Below are 23362 nucleotides of genomic sequence, written 5' to 3' on the forward strand. Positions count from 1 at the left end.
GAACCAGGGTCAAATTCTCATGAGAAAACCTTTTTTTAACTACGTGCGTGTAGAATTCTGGATTTCCACCAAATCCACTTTCATGCCTGGTTTAAGTTTAATTCATTCCCAAACTTGTACATCTATTTACTTCTAAAAATAAATAAATCAATAAAAATTCTTCATTGATATGATTTGAAAGTCCGCGACCGTAATTTCCCAAATATTGAGCACACTCAAATATAAGCCAAACTCCAAACATTTACGATAGAAACAAAGCATATCGAACCTATCCCAGCTATCTTCGGCCAGTAGGCAGGATTCACCCTCAACGGGTTGCGAGCCAATCGCAGGGAACACATCGACCAATAACCTTTTGCGCTCACATTCACACATAGGTGCCAATTTAGAGTGTTCCATTAACCTACCATGCATGTTTTCGCAATGTGGGAGATAACCTGAGTACCCAGAGAAAACCCACCCAGGCATGGGGAGAACATGGGTGCAGCACAAGCGCAACGTTAAGTTTGGAGTGATGGAATTGGAAGTGTTAGTGGAAGAGACACAAAAAAAAAAAAAATCTGCGGCTCTGATAATTTTGGGGAAAGCCATACATGGCATATTAGGCACGTTTTAAAATTTGGGTCTAAAAACTACTGTCATCCACTGTAAAATGACCAAGCTCCATGAAAATCCAGAGTTGAAAGGAGTTTTTTTTTTTCGACATTACGCCATGACTCCTTCATGTGACTGGCTCCAAATCAGTCGTTAGATAATCGAGTCGCTGAAAAATCCCTTTGATGAATAACAATCATTTTGAATGCATGTCGTCTCTTAATTTTCCAACGCTATAATTGCACCTATTTGCGTGCTAATTTGCACCTGACGCAAAGTCATTGTCATCACAATTCAGCTCAGGTTTTATCACATCGCGCGTGCATGAAAAAAAAAAGTGCAATTTTGCTTGTTTGGCAGACGCGATTTTGGATGAGCTTATCAGTATTTTCCACCCCTTTGTCAAAATGGGCATTTTGGGGGGTGGGGGCCCATATGATCTAAGATGCTGTTAAGAGTTTGATTTGATTGTTATCTTAGGAGTCTTAAAAGCTGGGGAAAAATGTGTATGGTCGGGACAAAATGCCTTTAAGCATCAAAAACTAATCTGACTAGATGCACACAACGTCCCTTTGGGGATATGCCATAGCATCATGACCACATTACCGCCTTTCCATCAAAATTTTACCTTTTTTTTTATTTTATAGTCAATAAATGTGGAGGCTGAGCAATGGCTTGTTTACCACAATGACGAACATATTTTGTGGTTTGTGCTCAAGTCAAGAGAATAAGCATCCTAAAAAGCGTGTCGGCATTTTCCTCTCCAGATTTGATGTGAACTTGTGCCACTTTCCGAACAGAACGTTGGGATGCGGCAGTTTTTAGGCGAAAAGGATGTCATGTGCGACAAGCACACCGCGATCAATCTGTCCTCTCAAAATATATATTTTGGTGCACTCGTGTGACATGCCAGAAGGAAGTGCATTTCGAGGATGTCTTCGATGACTTGCGATCAAGCTGCATGAGAAAATCTTAAGTGCCGCTATTTTTAATGCCGGACGACGTCGTATCCAAGTTTCATGCTTTATTTATGTCCAATATGAGTTGATTTCATCTCACCCGGGGACGGGGGATAGTCATCCACTATATGATGGAGGAGATATTAAAAGGTTCAGATAGTGAGCACACAACCCCCTCCATTGTAAATCAGTAGCCAGTTTGCGAGGGTTATTAGTTCTGGGTCAAGTGAGGTCGGCAGTCAACTAGCTGCTGAGAAGCAGTCAACAAGCTGGAAAACGTTCAGCTTTGGTTGATGTGAGTTCCACATCATACTGATGTCAAATATGACAGGAGTTGTAGTAGTAGTAGTGGTCATAATTCAAAAAAATAAATAAAATACATTCCAGAGGTGCAAAAGAGGCCAGACAAGTGTCACCTGCCTCGTGCGACTCATGGCAATAGATCAGATTGGGGAAACAGTCGGTCACGCTGAAAATCACAAATGTTATCTGTCCAATATTGACGATCACAAATCCCGATGTGGGTGTGGTTGCCAGCCAATCGCATCGACTTCAGAACTGTGTGGCGAATGGCCTAACCATTTGTCCGACGTGCCGCGAAGAAGCAAACATTTCAAACAAAATACAGCGGTACCTCTACTTAAGAAATTAATTAGTTCTGGAAGCAATTTCTTAACTTGAAAATGTAAGTAGAGACGCGTTTTCCATGTAAAAGCCGTAATCTGTTCCAAGACCCCCCAAAATTCAGACAGAAATGTTTGATAGAGCATAAAAATAAATCAAAATATAGAAGAGATACACGTTACAATTAGATTATTGCACAATAAATGAGAGTTGTGCATAATCTCATCGTTTTTTGCCCTCTTTAGTTCATGTTCTCTCTCACAAGTGGTTTTTGCCTGGTGTTTTGTCGAGAACTGATCCAAGGACGTTTGCTTTTGTCGGCTTTTAACAATCTTTTGAAAACGTTCCAAGGCAAACATCAGCATAGTGAGCGAGCGCCCGACTGGTGAACACTTTTTCTGGGTGATTCACATTTACGTAAAACTATCTTAAGGCCTCAAAGCCCGAAGGGTGAATGATGAGGACGCTGTATCGACACACATCTATCGATCTATCTACACATTCGGTAGAGGTCCCTCTTAGCCAATGGGATGCCAGAATGATGCTCGATAATAGCCAATGGCAGAGCAGCTCAAAGTTTGTTGCATTCAGGAAACTCTGAGCTGCGAGTAGCAGCCCATACTTTATTTTTTACCTTTCGTATCTTGAAATTTCTTTCGTAACGAGGCAGTATTATCCCGTTGAGGCGTTTCGTAACTTGAAAATTTTGTATGAAAAAATGTTCGGAAGTAGAGGTGCCACTATAGCAGCTATCCAAGACAGTTAGCACAGCATGCTAGCAACATTCCGAGTCAAGCCCGCTGACAGAGGCCGTGAGAGTAGCAGTTAGGTAAAAGCAAGGGCTGTCTTGATGATGCTTTTTAAAACTGACAGCCTCAGCGGGGGTGAAGCTGAGACTTTCTTCTTGGCCCAAATTTGGCCCTCAACTTTTTTTTTTTTTTGGAAAGATTGAGATCTGAGTCAATACAAAGGAACTGTAGTGCCAGAAAGTCCATTTCGGATCGGGATGAAAGGCCGACTACATGAAAGCTTCTCGCACTTTTCCTGCCGCTTTTGAAGATGACAGCGAAACAGCAACACAAAACGTTGACAGCATCGTCGCTGAAATGAAAGATGACGGCTCTCCTCAACCTTTTGCTGCGAGAAAACATTGACTGAGTGACCTATTTTTTTCTTTTCCCATTTGGATGTTTATTCCTCCGAATCAGAGCGGCCGCTTGTTGTGCTGATTCTAATTGTCGTCACCTCGCAGACAAGTTGTTACCAAGAGGGAAAGCGACGACAGACGAGCGCTCGGGCCAAAACGTGCCTGACTTTCTGTTCCCAGCGTGACTCCTCGCGTCTGTTTCATCTGCTCCTTGACTTCGCCTCTTGTGTTTTCTCCCGAGCAGCCTCGCGCACATTTCACGGCACTTGACAAACCAAGCGCAAAAAAAAAAAAAAAAAGCACAGGCTCAAAGTGTGACTGATACGATGCTGCTGCAAGACCTTGACACGATGATTGTTGTGAAATGCTCACTGGGATTTGATTTATCTGCACCTTTGCACCAGGTGATGGCCCAGCATGCTCGCGCAAACACACGCAACCAAACAAGAACATCGAATTGGTCCGAAAAGGTTCAAAACATGTCGCGGTCGAAGAGCTTTTTATCTCATTGCATGAGGTGTTGCAGATGTTATCACAAATTTTTGCCTCCAATGACTAAATAAGTGCTCATGAAAAATTAAAATAATCACTTGTTGGTCATCAAATGTCGTCAGACTTTTGACATTGTATTGTGTATTGATATTTATTCTTCTGGGGGCGGCACGAAGGTCGACAAGTTAGCACGTCCGGTGCAGAGGTTGCAGGGTTCGATTCCGGTTCCGGCCTTCCTGTGTGGAGTTTGGGTGTTCCCCTTGTGCCTGCGTGGCTTTTCTCCGGGTATTCCTGTTTCGAAAAACATGCATGGCAGGTTAATGGAACATTCTAAATTGTCGCTAGGTGTGATTGTGAGCGCGGTTGGTTGTTCGTCTTTGTGTGCCTGCCCTGCGATTGGCTGGCAACCCGTTCAGGGTGTCCCCCCCCCGACGGCTGCCCGAAGACAGCTGCCGATAAGCTCCAGCACCAGCTTTTTTTATTACTTGAGATATTTTACGACAAAACAAATTGTAACTGAAGATGCGGGTGATCTCGAATGGAGATGCTGTCGATAGAATGTATCGATCTGAAGTCATGTCATACTGCACGTGAACCTTGAACGTCACGAGTGACCTTAAGCATCAGAACCAGCCTGAGGCAAATACACGCGATGGGATTCCAGTGATCTTGACGACTTGACAGTTATTTGAATAGGTCTGGAAAAAAAAAATTAATCATGTCAGCAGTGGAATATCCTCTCCCTTGGCATTTTTCAAAATAAAACACATTTGTCGTCTTGATGCAACTTGAAACATTTGACAAATAGTAGTATGATAGCCGAGTCCCCAGACCAACCGTGAGTGTCTTTTTTTGAGAGACATGCTACACATGAATCCCTAAAGATCCGCTCTATTGCGCTTGAAGTGAGGAGTCGCATTCAAGCTGAAGACCGACTTTGTTGGGGCAACTATTGTGTCTCACGAAAGTTCCGCTTTCGAGCAGAAACCGATCGGCTACATTGTAGAGCTCAATCCAGATATGCAAAAAAAAAAAAAAAAAACAACTTTCGGATCACAAACATGAACTGAAGTTCCAAAATAAAGGTGGAAACCGAAAATAAACACCTGTGATAAATGTATCGATGTCAAGTGCCGCTCTGTTGAATAATGAGTAAAATGTTTGGCTCGGGTTCATTAAAACAAACAAAAAAGAAAAATGGCTCCGGAACTTTTGGCTGACAGAGTAAAATATCTACATTGGATTCTCAGGAGATTTACAGCCTTTTACGCATTATTTCATCACACTGACATGTGTGTAAAATCGAGTCTTTTTTTTCCCTTTTTTTTTTTTCGCCTTTAGGTGTTCAAGTAATTACTAGTTTATTCTCATGAGCGCAATACATCACAGTAGGATTGAAGACTGAGGGCACATGCGCAAAATAAACAAATCTCTCTTTTGTGGCTGTTCGGGGGAGGAAAAAAAAATAAAGATGGTGTCTCTGACTCTTTTGGTTGGAAACCATTTGGGATGGTTTATTTCCAATGCCACGTAGTTCAAAATCATTCGCTGTGATGCTGATTGTAATTACAGATGAAATTTTCTACTTAATAATTATGGTCGGAGGCATAAACTAATTTAGGCAGACCGCGCGCGCTAAGTCGTACTACAGTTCAATTCTTTTTTTTTGTTTTTAATCTTAATTCAATCAGCTGCTTTAAAACTAATGCACTGTAATTTCTGGCTTGTTTGAGACGCCTGGTGAGTCATTTTTAATTCGAATATACAAAAAGATAAATTCAGGTTGAACTTCCTCTTTCCTGTTGAAATATGGTCAAATGCTGAGCGCTCGCTGAAATTGCGGGAGGCACCCATGAGGCTGGATGGTCTCGTCAATATGACAATAGCGATCAAGGTGGAAGTGCCCACTTCCCAGCGGCCAACTTTTGCATCGTCATGCAGGTGGAGATTTTCTTGCAGTTCCTTCTTAATTCATATAATTTGCGCGCTCCAATCTCATGTAGCCTGAATTCAAATTGAATAAGTGGAACCGCTTCAATTGGCCGGGAATCAAGTCGGCTGTGTTCACTCCCACAACGGGGCAAGCACCCATTTCTAACTTGGTTTGCGATGAAAATACCAAAAGACAAATCCACTAATGCGCAGAATTAGACTGGACTTTGAGCTAGATTTGCTTGTGAAAAATAGGGCCTTTTGGGTTCTTTATTTAATTTTTTAAATATCACTACTGTATATTGTTGCATCATGAAAGTACGTAACAGTGAAATGCAGAACAGCTCGCTCACCGACACATTATCGGGAAAAACTGCCGGTTGACTGACGACAAATGAGAGAATTGAGTTTCCACCGCAATTTGTCAGACTATATTGATTTCAAAGTCAAACGCTAAGTCAATGTGCGAAATGTACGGATCAGATCCACGAGTTACCATTTTCACGCTTCCACCGTTCACTCCTCGTTCAAACGTGAACCCCGTGACACACTCGCCTCCAGCTTGCAATAACCTCTCCCATCAAACTCAATGAGTTCTCGGCCGCAATTATCGCGACCTTGCATTCGTTAATTCGCCAAAGGGCGGAAATACACGTGCTCTTTGTTTTTTTTTTTTTGTTTTTTTTTCCCTAAACCGATACTGCCACACGGGCTTTTTCCTGACAGGCTGTAATAACGCGCGATGCTTTTGGCACACAAATGAGCTCACCCTTATCCCCATAGTGCGGCCCACATCTTATCTGCATTCATACCGCTGATAGAATCAGGAAGTCGGTCTGCTCTGTTACTTGATGATCTCGCTATACCCTCAAATGTAATAAAAACAAAATTTTTTTTTTTTTAAATCCCAGATGGATTTGTGAAACACTCACACTGCTGAAGTAAACCATCTGGTGTTTGGGTGACATTTGGAAGATATTTTCCATACGCAGCATGAACTTGACACAACCCCATAATAATAATAATAAGAATGCAATAGACTTTTTTTTATTGTCAACTCGTCATAAGAAATAAAAAACACGTGTCCTGTATCTTACAAGATAAAATTTTAAAATTTGCTTTATCATCCATAAACATCTTAAATATCTTGCCCATTAAGCAGCTGACGAACTACTCCGAAATTAACAACCGCAAAGGACAAATCGTGAATTGGATTCTTATGACCGGCATTACCCTTCGTCATCATCCTTTACGACAATGCGACGGCGAGCCAGACTTTTAAAATTTTATGATCCAGTCATCTGTCAGTAGCACGTTGCGCAGTGTGAATGTTGGATCGAAACAAATGACAAAGCGGATTTGTGGGAATATTGTGAATAGATAGCCGGAAGAAAAGAGAAGGAGGAGGAAGAAATGGAAACACTGACTCAAAGAAGGTCACAAAGATCGAGGATTATGTTAATTAACTTTGACCTTTAATGCTGGGCCGCTAATCATGTTCTGAGCAACTCCAGACATTTCGACACACTAATAAACACATTTTGCCACGTCACCCTCCCTCATGCGTTCATATTCTTCATCGAGGGAACTCTCAGGTACTTAGCATCTGGCATTTTATCCCACAAATGAGACCCATAAACAGAAGTCGTGCCCGGGTGGCTTTAATAAGGACCCGCACGTACCTGTCGACACTTTTGAACAATGTCGAGCTTTGCAGCGGAGCAATATATCACGGCCCGACGGATTTAATCAGAGGTGATTGAAGGAACGTCTCGATGTGCTTTTCGGTCAGGAGATTAAACTGCCCGCATCGGTTGTGCTTCCTTCCCGAGAGACGCTGCATGGTCGTCACCACGGCAGAGTCCATCGATAAGCGTTGAATTCTGTCAGTCATTTTTATGTCTGCTCGAATTCATCACGCATGTAAATATTAAATCATCGCATGCAGTATTTCTGTTGACACAAATTTGTGCACTGGACATAAGGATACAATTTAACTCTTTGAGGGACAGCAGTTACGACAGTGGACAGCTTATTATGTTATCAAGTTACAGAGTGCATGAAAGGGTTAAATGGAAACACGACAATGATGTAGCGTCGGTAGGCAGGCACACCCCGCCTCACAAGTCTGAGGTTTGGGGTTCAAATCCGGGCTGTGGTCTTCCTGTGTGGAATCGTTTTCTTCCATACTCTGCATACGTAATTATCTTTAATCCATTTTCCATCTGCTCTCTTATAAAGATACGCCCACACATCTGCCCTGCTCCTCTTTGTCAGTGAAAAATGATCAGTCATCTGTTTGCTAGGCGGCACGCATCGGCTGGCGAAAGCTAAAAGACAGTTAACACCATCAGCGGTGTTAAAATACAGCGGGAACAAAAATGAAAGCGCGATCAAAATATTATCACCGTATGTCGTGCGTGAAAGGGTTAAATACTTTTGAGAGCCTTGTTTCCCTGCTTCCCTCCATGTGGATCCTCCGAACTCCTCCACGCAAACCCCAAATCATCACACTTATTTGAGGCCGTCCACGAATGTGGACGCGCTGGTAAGACGACCGAACAACACGTTCTGGTTCAGGAGTGGGTCTTTCTATCTATGATTACATTACATCGACAGTCGGACCTTTCGTGTGAAGTGGTTCTGAAATGAGATCTGATATCACGGCTCCAGCTTCCTCAAGGAGTGTTGATTTGCAATATTTCGCCTTTCGGAATAGCCTTTTCGACAAGGGCTTTAGTTTTTGTGCAATAGGCTTGAATCCGATCGTGCAAAATGTGTCCTTATATCCACTCGTAAAAAGTTTGGTTGATCCTTCATTTTTAGCTTTCAGCTGTTATTCAGATGTGTGTCAGATTATCTCTCGCGCACCCGTCTCCAAATAAACCGGTGACGCTCATCGTCATCTCAAAATATCCGATCTTACAATATCATTAATAATCCAAACAAAAATTAGACATCCGCCGCTATTGTGGACCTTTCACCAGTCTCCTCAAAACTGGATCGAGCAGAATGCGGGATAAGATGCTAGCATGCTAACGCTATGTATATTTAAACAGCAAGGGTCGTAATAGGATTCATGACAGGGATGTCATGAATACTTAAAACCATGACTCTGTTTGAGTGTTTTATTCATATTCTACAAACAAAAGTGTACCATCACGCATTCATCCGCGTGAGGTTATTGTCTCGGAAGAAAGCCACTGAAAAAGAAGCTCCGCCATTGATATCAACTATGAAACTCACACCGCTACACTCGGCCTCCTCCTCTTCGGCCGTCAGTGAAATTTCCCTTGTCGTCAGCTCCTCTGTGCTTTTTGAGACTTTGAAGAGGTGGAAGAAAGGTTTCGTCGCGCTTTTACAGAATAAGCAGCTCCGCACAAGTGGGTCTCGGATCGCAGAATTTCCGGTTCGCAGAGTGTGTCTCGAGGGTGAAGTGCAAAAAGCAGACGGCGATGACGACCCTGAGCTTGCTCGTCCAAACCTGCGTACCGTTTTCCCTTTTGAGATGAGTCTGTCAGTCTTGATCAGTGACGGAAGAACTGTTGCTGCCGAATCACGTCGTGCAAAGGTGTCAAGTGTTGCCACAGCCAGATTTTTGTATTTTTCAAACAAGATTTCATAGTTCCATTTCCGTTAACTATGTGGAGGGTTCTCTTCCAGCTGAAGATATGATACCTGAATATTAATGACAACGTTCTGGCACAGGATGGAGGGCCGAGGTTTTTGCCTCAGGCTAGTGGCCATGAGTTAAATCAACATGTCAGTGGAAAATAGAATCTCTCTTGATTCCCTTTGGAAATGTTGCTTAATTCGACTTAAATCCATCCTCCACTTTTGGGTCAAGGATCTTCTGCCATCACTTTGAATGTTCAAGGATTCGTTCTTTTTTTTTTTTCTTACCACGGGACTAACTTCTGCAGTGCAAACTTATCCTTCTGGAGTTAAAAGTCAAGTCAAGTACAACTTTATTGTCAAATGTGCTGTATGTGGTTGAAATTTCCTCCCTCTTATTAAACAGACAACATACAACAAGAGGAGCCGCTGCGGGTGCCCGCAGCTGTTTGCCTAATGTATGGATATGAATGAACAGACCCATTTGCCAAGTATCATGTGCGCCTTTGTGAATGGACTGACATGCTATTTGCAATAAGTCATAAATTATTCTCGAAGTACTCTTAATGTGCTTTGCAAGAAACAGACTTTATTCACAAAATATAATAAAATGACTGGAGAAAAAAAAAAAAAAACAACTACCGGTATATCAGATGAGAAACCGTGAATATAAATCCCAATCCATATTTACATAATGATTAAGAAAAAAAAATCTGATCATAGCAAACAATCTCACATCTGGGTTTTTTTTCATTCAAATAATACCGATTGTCACTCACATTTCATTCATTAAATGACCGACACGCTCCGTGTTCCCGTTTGACTTCATTTTCGCACAATCTTTTGAGGGGGAAAAAAAAAAGCCATTATAAAGTATTGTTCAGTTTTTGCATGTGTCATTTAAAACAATGTGCAGTAAGATTTTTATTATTTATTTATTTTTTTAATCCACAAAATGTCACAATGCGACCGTTCCCAATGCGCACGTGTGTGAACGCATGCGTGTGAAAAGTTCCCCACTCTCGATTTAGGGGCACATTCATCATTTAACACACTCGCTGTCACCCAAAAATGCAGTTTAACTGGAGAAGCAGCAGAATGCACTGCCTCCAAGTGCATGGAATTATGGGAAGAATTTTTATGAAGCAGATGACACAATGAGCCGAAGTCCAACAGAACCCAAGGAGGAATTATAAGTGTTAGAAGTGTGAAACATAAATTCCTCAACGTCAAATTGGAATGTGGCTTGTGTTTAACTGTATTTTTAACAATTCTTGGAAATGCTCGGCGTTATTTATAAAGCTATTTCGTCACCTTATATTGAACAGAATCTACATCCCGCTGATTAGGTTTGTGAGCCAACCCGAAAATCCCCAAATGACACAATTAAAATGCCAACTGTGGAGATTGCCAACAAATGAAACAAACAATGCATGGTTTCCTTCTTGGAGGCATATATATATATATATATATATATATATATATATTTTTTTTAATACTCACTCTCAAATGTGTGCACAGTTGTACATTACAAGAAATGGAGTAGTTTGGACATCGTCTCCCTATGCCAGAATAGTGACATCCTGCAATCCTGTGACATTTAGGTCATACTGCTCGGTGTTGCATTGCATGCTGGGAGAAGACTTGGCGCCCGAACAGAGGAGCGCCCGGAAGTGCTTCCTGAAGGTCTCCGAGAGGCAGGTGTAGAGGATGGGGTTGGCGCAGCTCCACGAATACGACAGCAAGACCAAGAACTCGAACACCCGCGCAAAGTTAGGGTTGGATTGATACATGGAGCAAAAGTTGACGGTGTAAAACGGCAACCAGCACAAAGCGAACACGACCACCACGGCCACCACCATTTTGGTGACCTGCCGCTCCGGCCGGCGATTCTCACGATCGGCCACGGTGGCCCGGAGCCGCTGTGACCTCAGGGTGAGCAGCAAGGCCGTATACGAGGCGCTCATGATGGTGAACGGCAACGCAAAACCCAAGACGAAGGTGTAAGACAGGACGCCCAGCCACCACATTTCCGAAACGAGGTCCGGGATGCACAGGCCTCGATCCGCAGAGAAATGAAGCGCCATGGGGAGGATGGCGAGGATGGAAAAAAGCCACAAGAAGGCCGAAACGATCTTGGCGCAACGTGGCGTCCTCCAGGAGGCGAACCTTAGTGGGTCGGCCAGCGCCATGTAGCGGTCGATGCTCATCACGGTCAGACAGAAGACGCTGGTGAACTGGTTGATGCCGTCCAGCACCATGACCACTTTGCACGCCGCGTCGCCAAACAGCCAGCGGCTCAGAAAGTTCTGACTCGCGATAAACGGGAGCCCGACCATGAAGAGTCCGTCGGCGAGCGCCAGGTTGAAAATGTACACCGTGGTGGCCGACGACATTTTGTCCAGTTTCAAAACGGCGACGATAACCAGCGAGTTCCCGGCGAGCCCCGCGATGCACACCGCAAGATAGAGAATGGCCATGAGGACACCGAAACCATCAATACGCTCCTTGAAGTCAAAGCGTTCATCCACAGAAGTCCAGTTGTCGATATCCGCTTCCATTCTGCGTGAAACGAAAACCCAAGTCGTCGCCGTCAGCGCGCCTGCATAACTTTCTCTCACCTCTCAAAATAGAAAGCACTCAGATGGAAGGTGAAAGACCCAAAGGAAAAAAAAAAAAGATCAAATCAAGCTTTGGCTACTCTTCAGCATCCCCTCATCCGCTCGCCGCTTTTATTTTTTTTCCCCAAAAAGAAAAACGTATACTCGTCCGCAGCACCCAAGGGCCTTTGCGTGAACACCCTTCAAATGAACAGGACGGATGCTTCACTGGCCGCACTTTCTCCCTGGGAGCTCTTTTTATATATCTTCCCCCCACGGTGTGTGACGAGCGCTGCTGTGTGCTTGTGTGTGCCTGGAACTCGTCCACCCCCTTGTTCATCAGTCTCCAGAGGCTGTGATAAAGTCCAGCTTGGCTGAAGCCCCCCCTGAGCCCCCCCCCTAGGTTCTCTGCTGTAATGCTTGTTTCCAAGGTAAAACCCATCTGCTCCCATACTCTTGTTTTCATAACTTTTTTTTTTCCCCCCCTTGTCCTCCCTCTGCTTCTGTTTACTTCACACACAGCCTCCCTTCTATCTATTATGTCTCCATGCACTCCACCCCTTAAGCTCATAGCTTTAGGCTGGGGGCGCGGGGTTGTGGGGGGGCACACGCACACATAGATACCATCGCGAGCTCACTCGAGTAAATCCCCACGCGGGAACGAAGTGTCTCGCGTCTGTTTTCTCAGGACTTTTTGTTGTCGTGACATTTGACATGGGATGCCGTTTTCTTGCGTCTTTGACCGCCTTGTGTTGTTTTGCTTGGGGGGGTGGGGATGTTCTAAAACCGTGTCGATATGAGCGGTTCGGGAAAGGATGGCCACAAGCAGAGGAAGTGAAAAGTAAAGGGGGGGGGGGGCTACGATTAAAGACCATGAATGAGCGATGACCTCCATCCTGTTGCCACTCTGACACGCATAGCTGGAATACCCCCAGAAATCCTCTGGAGTGTCCGCCCATCTAAATTCCACAAAATAACCGAGCCGGCCAATTATTTCCCATGCCGTAAGTGTTTATCCAGAATGGGATGCGATTCCAAAGACACTTAACACTTCTCTAAACCGTCTCGGGGGCTCATTCATCAGAAGATTTATGGAGACGTTTTTCCGAACCGGCAACAAGTTCCAGTGAAGTGAGGAAAAAAATGCCTTTGGAGTTGACGCTGATTAGGCCGTGGCTTTGCTGCCAACATTTCATACAATGTGGCCCACCTCGATATCCCCTATTAATCATCCCGCAAAACACTGTGGAGGTGCTTCATATTTCATGGGCGATATTTCACTTTGGTGTCATTCTGGCATTCATCTCATGCTTTTAGAACACAGCCTGCAGCAAAGGAAGACACCGGCAAAGGTTGAGATTAAAGTCTGTTTCATTAATCAAAGGAGAAAAAAAAACCCATATTCCTTCCTTAATTTGTATGCCGGTGACATTTTGCAAATAGAATCATAATCACATGAACATCTGATGTATTCATCAAATGGTGATCACGTTGTGTTTCCAGATGGGAAGAGGTGGAAAAAGCAATTTGCAGATTTAGCTGAAAACAACACAAGGTCAACCGCAAATTTTCATGCGAGTTCGCTTTCCATGTGTGTAATGTTGTTGCTGAAGAGATATTTTCATTGTTTTGTTGTTCATTCCGATCTATAAAAGCTTGCGCAGCGCTGATGCTACCGTGCGTTGAAATTTATGGTGATGACATTTCAGGAAAAGAAATTCCAACTGTTGCTGAATCTTATTCGTAATTTCTAAATATTCCGAAATATTTACTGTTTTAGCCGACATATTTTATTCACTGCTGCCATTCTACTATGTAGAGAAATACAGGTAGCTCGCCGCCCTTCGAATCAAATGTGTCTCTGTTCATTCTCATAAAACAATGTTCTCCGAATGAAATCAACCACGGAAGATATTATATGTAACACTAAATATTTCTTAAAACGAGTCTACCATTTGAAACTTGATAGAATGACAAAAGGTAGAACAACACCGAGCTTAAAGATTTGTTTCAAAGATCAGGCTAGTTTTTCAAACTGAGCCTGACTGCTAATTAAGTGGCGACTTCATAACAATGTAAGACACAATTTTTTTTTTTTTTTTAATCAGACTCCCAAGTGCAGCGCCTCACCAACAATTAACCTCACTGCGCTTCACACGTCGATTCAAATGCATGCCTTGATAAGGGTTAGTTAGCATATAGTATGTGTATTTTGAGTTGAGTTGAGTTAAACTTCCCTTCACTTCCTGCCAAATTTCTGTTATCTGCTTCTATGTTCAAGAAACAAACAAACAAACAAATCCACCAAGCATAGTAACCCGCTGCAAAATTATGTTCAGATCAATGTTTAAGGTGTAAAGACATTATATTTGGATCAGATCTCATGCGGAACTATTTGACCTGTGAACTTAGTTTTAGCAAAAATCTATGTGTCCTCCACACCAGCCCCCTGAATGCTCATAAGTAATTTTAATAATAAGGTACAGCTTATATTCAAGTTGATTGCATTAGTTGTAGAAAATGTAATATATTTATGTTTTGGGGCATTTCTGATTATTTAAGAACATTTATTGGAAATCATATACTCATATTAAAATAATAATCATAATGATAATCACGATAATTTATAATATAATGATAATAATAATTGTTATTGTTAAAGTTCTGTGAGTGTCATGTTCCTTTAAAAATCGGGATGTGTCATGACGACGTCATATTCATTTGACCAATCAAATGCATTAAAGGGCGGGGCTACATGTCAAAGACACGTGTACCGGGAAGTAGGAAGTAAATATAGGGGAAACGAAGTCAATTTGGAAGCCAGTAGGTGAGAAGTGTAACTTTTTCGACAAAAATAGCAATAATGCATGTCTAAAGCTTTTGCATACGTTTTAAAAGAAGTACCCATTGTCAAAAGATTGAGGAAGCCGAGTTCTGACCGTATACACTGTGCAGTAATGTTGCATATAAGTTGACGTCGAGCAGTATTGATGTTTGATTTCCATTTATCTGCAATGAATACGTTGTTTATGAAACGATACATTCTTTATTCTGTGTGCATTTGCGACATGCTATGGGATTAAATCACACTGAATAGGCTTGATGTTTTCTTTGCAAGAGTAGGAGTATGAATGAAATGTTTCGACTACATTTTTATCGCCAGCTATCGCTCGATTCCGAAGCAGATACGATAGTAGCATACCTGAAGCAGCTGGAGATATGTTTACTGTTGCCAGGCAAATGGTTGATATTATTTCGAATCCGCTTTTTCCAATTACAAGGTCCTAGTTCTTGAGAAGGATTTCAGCAACGATCGTTTTGGGAATAATATAACACTTCATTTGTAGATCACACACGATGACATTTACTCTGATTTGTATGTGGACCAACTAATTTGTCAAAATTGTAACTTAGTTTAAGTGATACAACCAAAAACAGAAAAACTCCCAAACTAGTTTGGATGTTAATTTTGATCCACTCATCATTGATGTTCACTGTGTGCTTCATTATTGTAATCAGCACTAAACGAGCACAATTTGGAACCTATTCAAATAAATTAAAACATTATTTAGAGTATGCTCTTTCGTCATTTGGATATTTCAAACTCCTATCGCTGATGATTGAGAAGTGATTATTTAATTCGAACCGTTTGGCCCATGGAAAATGCACGTTTAAAAAAAAAAAAAAAGAAGAAGCCAAGGGCACTACTGTATAATCCAGAGCAAACAGGGTTCAACTGCCTTTAGGTCTTTGCTGTGTGCAGAAACAAACAGACGAGTAACCAAACCTGAAACATTTTGTTGACTTAAGGTGTCTCGTGCCACCATCTTCCTTGTGTTTTGTTCTCTATGGGTAACGGTGACAATGATAAAATCTGAAAAGTTGTGTTGCCTTCAACTGACTGATCATGCTTCATGTATCATGTTGTCATATATTTTACTTTACTTTAAAATAGCCACTCATTCCTTCTGTGTTTTTTTTTTTTTAATATATATTTTTGTGTGTGTCCCAGGTGTGGTGGCACGATGATAGAAGGCTACTCCCCTGTGGCACAGGCGCTGCTGGGGACTCTGTTTACCTGGGGCCTCACCGCTGCTGGGGCTGCTATGGTATTCGTTTTCTCCGGTCGACAGGTGAGTTCAGTGAACCCATTTCTCCTCATTTTCAATGCACACCTTAAACATTTTCGTTGAAGATGGTTACACGCGGACTGATTTTGATCTGAACGAAATTTTAAAATGTCAGCATCCTCACACATCCAAGGTAAAAATTGGCAAGTGTCTGCATGCTGCTGTGATCGTACGCAGTCTACTGTCCACTGTCCAAATTGTGTCAATTTCCTGTTTTTCCACAAATCAAGACTATTGGTCATTCGCGATGGGTCTGTCATTGTTTGAAATTATTGACCAAGATGGAATTTTCATAGCTCAGCAAACATATGCTTTTTTTTTTTAATGATGGGAAGATTCTGCTCGAGACCAGCGATATCTTTAATTTATAAAACTGTGAACATGACCGATATTCATGAACACAGACTTCACGTCATTAAAATCCCTCTTTTCTGCCTTCTACAGAAGCACATCTTGGATGGAAGTTTAGGATTTGCTGCGGGGGTGAGTTTCTGTCTTTTCTCTTCAATTATTGTTATTTGTAATTGGAAAGGGAAAAAAGACTTTTAAATTGCTTGTTTACGCAGATAGATCACCGGAGGGCTTGCCGAGCGCTTAATTGTGAACTTAAGACAACCAAGTAAATGATGTTTGAAGGGCTGTCTCCACTAGTTAAAATGTTGCTTTATTCCAACTCGCTTTTTTTTTTTTCACCATCTGTGATGTTTTTCGAATAAGTAGCTGCTCGCCGAGTTGCAGTGTCCCCGTACCACCCTTGCTTGTAATTTTCATCGTCAAACCCTTTCTTTACCCGACAAGGCACAAGAAGGCTCGGTGAGCGGTGGCTCATTTCCATGAAACACAATTGCGCTTCCCTCCACGAAGCACGTGATTGCAACCGCGGTATTATTTACGCTTAATTTGATTCTTTGTCCTCATTGTATTTTGCGCAAAGATTGATAAGGACACGTTGAATTAGGACATCTGGACACTGTTTTAAATGGAGAAAAATATTACTTTTTTTTTTTTTTTGGTGTACTGCTCTTGATTTCTAAATCTGTGTTCTCCCACCACTCAGCAAGCAAGAACACACAAACTGCGCCTGAGAGTTTGAGATTATTGAGGTCAACGTAGCCAAATGAGTGTCCTCCATAGATCTGTGTTTTGTAACTGTTACTTTGTGAGAGGAAACCTGCGCGTAGAGCGAATGCTCCCGTTGCTCCAGTGAATTACTCCCTTCTAGTACCAAATAGGTGGGATGAGCTGGCACTTGGGTTGATATGGACCGTAAACTCGCGTCAAAGCTTTTTAATAAGTTGGGAGGTATTATCTAGTCGTGTGGGGAATCTTGGATTGCAATTGCTGACTCTCGTTCTAATGTACAGTAATTATCCGGATTTTTTGACGACTGGCCCTGATTACCGGTAGTTGGCTGATCATGATGGAGCAGCAGCCTAATTAAAGTCGCATCCCCTTTTCTTCTGATTACATCCTCGAATATGTTTAATACACATCGATATAGTTCTCAGTGATGAATTTTAATAAGCAACAAAATTTGTGATGTGGTTTCCTTGTATTTGATGTTATTTTACGGTTAGCGTTTTCAGTAGCTGGAAAAAAAAAGAAAAAAGAATCATCCACTGTCGATTTTGCTTGAGATTGGTCCCAGTGATATTACTCTGCTTGGCAACAGAAGATGTCACACCAAATTTTAAACTCAATTTAATTGCCTACAGCTTCGATCCTGTTAAGGTTAAACAATGTCATTTATTCCATTTAGAGTTGCATCAATCTTTGATAAAGATGTTTTCTTCTAAATGGCTGCATGTGTCGGCGTCATGCAGTTGTATAGTCTTGTTCAGCGTAAAATTGTAAAGCTTCCCAACTGCATTGATGTCTCGACTCTGTGATGGCCACTCTGTTACAGGTCACTGGTTGACTTCTGGTTTGATCTGATTCCCAAATATTTTTTTCCCAAAGGAAATGATGAGTTGCGGCGTCAACATCAGCTCGAATTGAACCTGGACATTTTTATCGGTTGATTCAAGGATCAAACGGCTGTTGCGAATTTTTACCGTTAAGCTCGGCATTAGAGAACAGGAACTTGTCCAAAAATTGCTGAAACATTTGACAGTTGGACATGTGCATTCTAAAGCTTAGAGGTGACATTGCATTCACCTGTAAATGTTGGAATGCATACCTGCATGGGTTTTCTCCGGGTACTCCTTTTTCCTCCCACATTCCAAATACTTGCATGGCAGGTTAATGGAACACTCTAAATTTGCCCCTACGTATGATTGTGAGCGCCGATGGTTGTTCATCTATGTGTGCCCTGCGATTGGCTGGTAACCAGTTCAGGGTGTCCCCCGCCTCATGCCCAAAGACGGCTGGGATAGGTTCCAGCACGCCCCGCAACCCTTGTGAGCATAAGCTGGTCAGAAAATAGATGGATAGTTGGATTTCGTTGATCACTCGGCTCAACACTCAAATTAGAAATGTGTTTCCTCTCAGGGATCCAAATGAACAGATGAGCAAACACATCACGTTTACCTCTACGAATACAAAATTGAGCACCTTGAGAATAACTCACTTGCTGAACTCCTTCTAGACTCCAGTCTAAAAAAAAATGTAAAGTGAATTCATTTGCTCCAGATATGACAGTAAATATTTTAGGAAATAATTGACCATTCTTATGCAAGTCTAAAGAGACATTCGCCACTGCAAAAAAAAAAAAAAGTCAACTCTCATAAATCTGCCCACTTTGATTGAGGTCAGGCGGTCAAGTTATTGTCATGCTCGTCATCAACACTATGCTTCTTTCGCCTCATGACAGGATCAATATCCTGTATATCGCCATGATAAAAAAAAAGAGGATTTGTACATGTGCAACATGAAAAGAAGTTATTAGGCGTAAACGGCTGCGTATCCTTCAGACACCCACTCATCAGGAAGACTCTTGTGAAAAATTGCTTCAATTTGCAAAGGAACATGGAGTTTGGGTCACCGCAATGTCATGGTCTGATGAGTCCACGTTGACCCTGTTCCACATCAGCGGGAACACCAGGTTAAGAGAGACGGATCAAGTAGTGCAGTGATGAGTCATGCAATGTGCTTACCATCCAAGGCTCTTATCGTCTGAGCTCGCTTCAGTTGGTCTGGATATCTGTTCAGCAATGTTATCTGCCAATCCGGTGGATTATCAAGTTTTTTTTTTTTTTCGCCACCTTGTCAGTCTTGCCAGATTAATCCTCGGCCAAAACACAATCAAAAGGCAGGAGGGGAAAATAAAATGGGGGACTGAGGCTCTGGGTGTTCCCGATATGTCAGATGAATCAGTCATTCCGAGGCAAGTTTTTCTGGTTTTCATCTAACATGCCTTTCATGTTGTTGTTTGTTCCTTGTGGTTTTCACATTTTTGATAAAACCTCCATACTCTCAGTCACAGTTGTTGATTTTTTTTGTATATTCATTCTTATTTTCAAGGATATTTCGGACTTTTGTTCGGCTTGTTCGTTTTTTTTTTTTTCCCTCCCACTGAGGCAAGAATCCTGTGGTCATCAACTTGATGTGTAAAGGTTAAATTAGTGAGACAAACTGGCCACATTGAATCAAAAATGTTCATTTGCCCATATCAGAAAAAGAATGTTTGTGTTTTTTCGCAAGACAACGGCGGCGGAATCAATATTGAATGCAGCATAGCTGGCAGCGGTGGCCTTTGATGCAACACTTCATCTTTGAGGCAACGTCGCATGTTGTTTTTTGTTTGTTTTTTTTTTTCCAATTTTGTTTTGAGCCTGTTGCCGTTGGAAATTTTTTCACATCACGTCTCAGCAGGCCCCCTCTTGCTGTGCTTGGTCCTCATCCATAGGCTTGCAGGAGGGCGACAGGAAGCTTGTAGGATGAGAGCAGCAATACTGATGAAAAATGGAGGAGGGAAGTCTCAGTGCTCGTCTGTGTACAGTGGACCGACGCTACTTGCCCGGGGGGTAGGGACCCAAGGCCGACGGCGAATATCGAAAATTGACGAAAAATTGAAACTCCGTTGAAAGAAAAAAAAAATTGTGGAAAAAAAAATGCAGGATTGGACCAAAAAAAAAAAAAGAAACATAAATCAAGCGGCCGTTCCACCATAACTGGATATGTTAACCCTTTGAGGGACAGCGGTTACTGCAGTGGACAGCTTATCATGTTATCAGGTTACAGGGTACATAGAAGGGTTTAAAAAAAAAAAGGTCTTTTCATTTATATGTTAAATACTTCGAGACGCATATATTATTATTTTTTTTCCATGGGCAAGTGAGTCACTTGATGTCAACCCAGTGGCGTTGTCTTTTTCCACGTTCTGAAGACAAACCTGAAGGCAGCAATGCCCCTTGATCAAGCAGCTGATTTTAATTTTAAATGTGCCGATTAAAAAAAAGATGTGGGTGTTTTATGTCACTAAAAATATGACATCAAATGTGTTCAGAGAGACTATACCCTCGTTGACATTAATAGTACACGATGAAAAGTCGAACATGCTGAAGATGTCATGCTGAGCTTTGCCTTTTCTAATCTGAAGCGTCAACGGCCTTTTTAATTCTTGTTTTTGTTCCAATCAATTTATTGTCAAGACGAGTTGTACACTTTCTTGACTTTGTCCTTTCCTTTGCCGTTTTTGTCCTCACTTAGGTGATGTTGGCCGCTTCCTATTGGTCATTGCTGGCTCCAGCAATCGACATGGCCGAGGATTCTGGGAAGTACGGCTCATTTGCTTTTCTGCCCGTGGCCATCGGCTTCATACTCGGGGCTGCTTTTGTTTACTTCGCTGACGTGGCCTTGCCCTTCCTGGTAAGAATCTCATCTCATAACTGATACATGCACCGAGTCAAGGACAGAATTAAAAAAAAACAAAAAACCTTGAAGGAATAGGTACACATTTGCAGTATATGTAAAACAAAACCAAACACGCTTTTTGTCAGTGCAAATGATAAAGGTTCATGAAAGTATTTGAATTTCAAAAAAAAATTTTTTTTGACTTACTGAAACGGTTGTCAACTTATTATTGACTGTACACACCGGGATTGTTTTGTTTTTTTTCCTGAAGTTCGGCCCTGTTAGTTGCTCTTGAGCAGATGTTGTCACAGCAGGCTTGATTGATACCAAACCGCACACATGGCCAAATGCCTGCTGAGATTCCCATTATCAATAGATTAAAATGTCCCCCATGTTGTATACAAGCGTCCTTGCTCGATATCTTCTGCAGTTTTGCTCATCCAGACAAATAGTCTTAATATAGGAGTGTTTCCATCCACTTGTAGTGCAAATGCTCAGTAAGCTGCAGTGAATGCAAAAGATGGGCACTTAAATCAGATTTTGACAGTGGGGAATATTGAATTGAGCCAATGTTGTAATAAGTGGTTTGTTTTCTTGTTTGTTCGTACAGTAGCATTGTTGGCCTCTGGGGTAAGACTCAATTCTATTGATGGATCTTGTGCGCTCGATCGCTGCTGTGGAACCAGCAAAGAACATCCTGTACTAACAGGTTGTTCTAAAAGGAGCTTGGGAAATCCATGATCTCCACAGAGATCTCCGCAGAGAAGGTGGCGGCTTGGCGCAGGTGGTAGAGTGGACAGTTGCTGTGTTATAAATAGTTGAATGAGGAGACAGTGTTGAAGGGCTTTGAGAACCTTGAAGGTAGAAAAGCGCGATAAGTGAAAGCCCATTTGGTTCCACGTCCCTAGAGCCAGAGTCTATTGCCCCCAGGTGGTGATCCCATAGAAAGGGAGACCCACCTTGCCTTTTGAGGTTGTGTGGGTGGACCACCTGGCGCTCACAACCGAGCTTCACCCACAGACCTGGCTCCAGAGGGGGCTTCGATGACCCACATCCAGTCACGGGAAAACAAAGTCCAAAATTTTTTCATCCTAATGGGCCCCTTTGGCCGTGCTTTGTCTGGTTCCTCAACTAGGACCCTGTTAAAATACTTGTTTCAGAAATATGAAGGAGGGCGCAAGGGTTAGACCAGGCTTGACCACAATATGGCAGTGAAACATGAACTGGTCAGTGTAGCAGAGAACAGCTGTTGCCTTGAGCTTCTGTGGTCATGTTAGGACAGGAGCAATGACACAAATTGCATCTGAAGGAGCGTCTGACACATCACTGTCATACACGCTTATCAAATGTACCAAATGACACTGGCGGCTGGAGGACAATGGGATCCCTTATTCAAAGTAGAGAAACATTCTTCCCATTGATCGTGTATGCATTTTTGTTTGTTATGCGGATTAGTTTTATTTTGACACTCGCATATTTACAGTACCAGAAATTAACTTGGAAAAAGTAGGCATCCCTCGGGATTTTCAATATTTTTAAATGGGTCTTGGTGTTTCAGATGCTCATCCGTCCGGCGTTTCTATTGTCCTATTTTGCACTTCATAATGTGCCTCATATTTTCAATGGGAGACAGGTCTGGACTGCTGCCAGGCCAATGACTTTTTTTTCAACAAAGCCACGCAGTTGTAGCACATGCATAGAGTATATTTGTTACTACCACTGCGTGGGACTGCTTTTCATCTGCCAAACTGAAAAAGCACAGTCGGTAAGAGCGTATTGTCCCTTGTAGATCGTACTAAATTGTACTCTGCAAGCAATCATGTGGACTTAGGATGAATCTCAAATAGAATTTTTTTGTTTTGCAATTCAAACATAACATGCTTGACTTGAAGTGGTACTGTAACCAGAGTTGGTGGTCCTATTTTACTCGTTCTCAGCAATAAAGCATTTTTAAAGTCCTCCTAAGATAGAACTCTTATTAACTCATGTTTTCTCCTCGTTACCTCATGAGCTGCGAGCCCTCTTCCCTTTTCATTCGTCTTCATATTCTTGGCTCATTTTTCTTCTTTATCTGCTCTTTCTTTACCTGGTTCCATGGTGACTGTAAGGGAAATGTTGAGCTGTGATAATCGCAAGCATGAAATCAACTGGGAACGTCGGGGGGTCTTGAACACAAACACAAATGGTGCCATCGGTGTTTGGACAGCTGCTGGTGGCCAATTTTACTGGTTCCTCAACAAACACCAGAGCCGAATGAAAAGAACTCTTTGAGGAGAAAAAGAGAGATTGTGAGAAGGGTAGTCGATAAGGGGACAAAAAGCAGGGTTAGGAGTTAACAAGTGGGGGTGAAAAGGACAGATAGCATCATGGAATGATTGGTTGATGGTGAGTGCAGAGACACCTGTAACTTTCCCTAACCTCTTCCTTGTCCATGTCCTGCTCACAGTATGGATTTTTTTTTTTTTTTTTTTTTAC

The 23362-nt window shown here is 42.2% G+C and overlaps 2 protein-coding genes across 6 annotated transcripts in view; one reads left to right on the plus strand and one right to left on the minus strand.

Annotated features, from left to right (window-relative positions):
* Positions 1 to 23362, plus strand: part of slc39a11 (solute carrier family 39, member 11) — a 62275-nt gene that overhangs the window by 12290 nt on the left and 26623 nt on the right. For 2 of the 5 annotated variants that reach the window (XM_019863501.1, XM_019863502.1), the window contains exons 1-4: positions 14697 to 14790; positions 15976 to 16096; positions 16538 to 16576; positions 20744 to 20902. In XM_019863501.1, the coding sequence (XP_019719060.1) occupies positions 15989 to 16096; positions 16538 to 16576; positions 20744 to 20902 (306 nt within the window). In that variant the 5' untranslated portion in view covers positions 14697 to 14790; positions 15976 to 15988. The other 3 variants (XM_019863504.1, XM_019863503.1, XM_019863505.1) reach the window with 3 other exon arrangements.
* On the minus strand, positions 10810 to 13568 carry LOC109512032 (somatostatin receptor type 5). The gene has a single exon (XM_019863506.1). It carries the CDS (start codon positions 11922 to 11924, stop codon positions 10926 to 10928), a length of 999 nt encoding a protein of 332 aa, XP_019719065.1. The 5' UTR covers positions 11925 to 13568; the 3' UTR covers positions 10810 to 10925.

Source organism: Hippocampus comes, unplaced genomic scaffold (assembly GCF_001891065.2).
Source record: "Hippocampus comes isolate QL1 unplaced genomic scaffold, H_comes_QL1_v1.1 scaffold91, whole genome shotgun sequence".
Classification (NCBI taxonomy): Eukaryota; Metazoa; Chordata; class Actinopteri; order Syngnathiformes; family Syngnathidae; genus Hippocampus; species Hippocampus comes.

What these genes read in the sequence shown, in the direction of transcription:
- LOC109512032 (XM_019863506.1), bottom strand. Translation starts at nt 11,924, where the DNA reads ATGGAAGCGGATATCGACAACTGGACTTCTGTGGATGAACGCTTTGAC.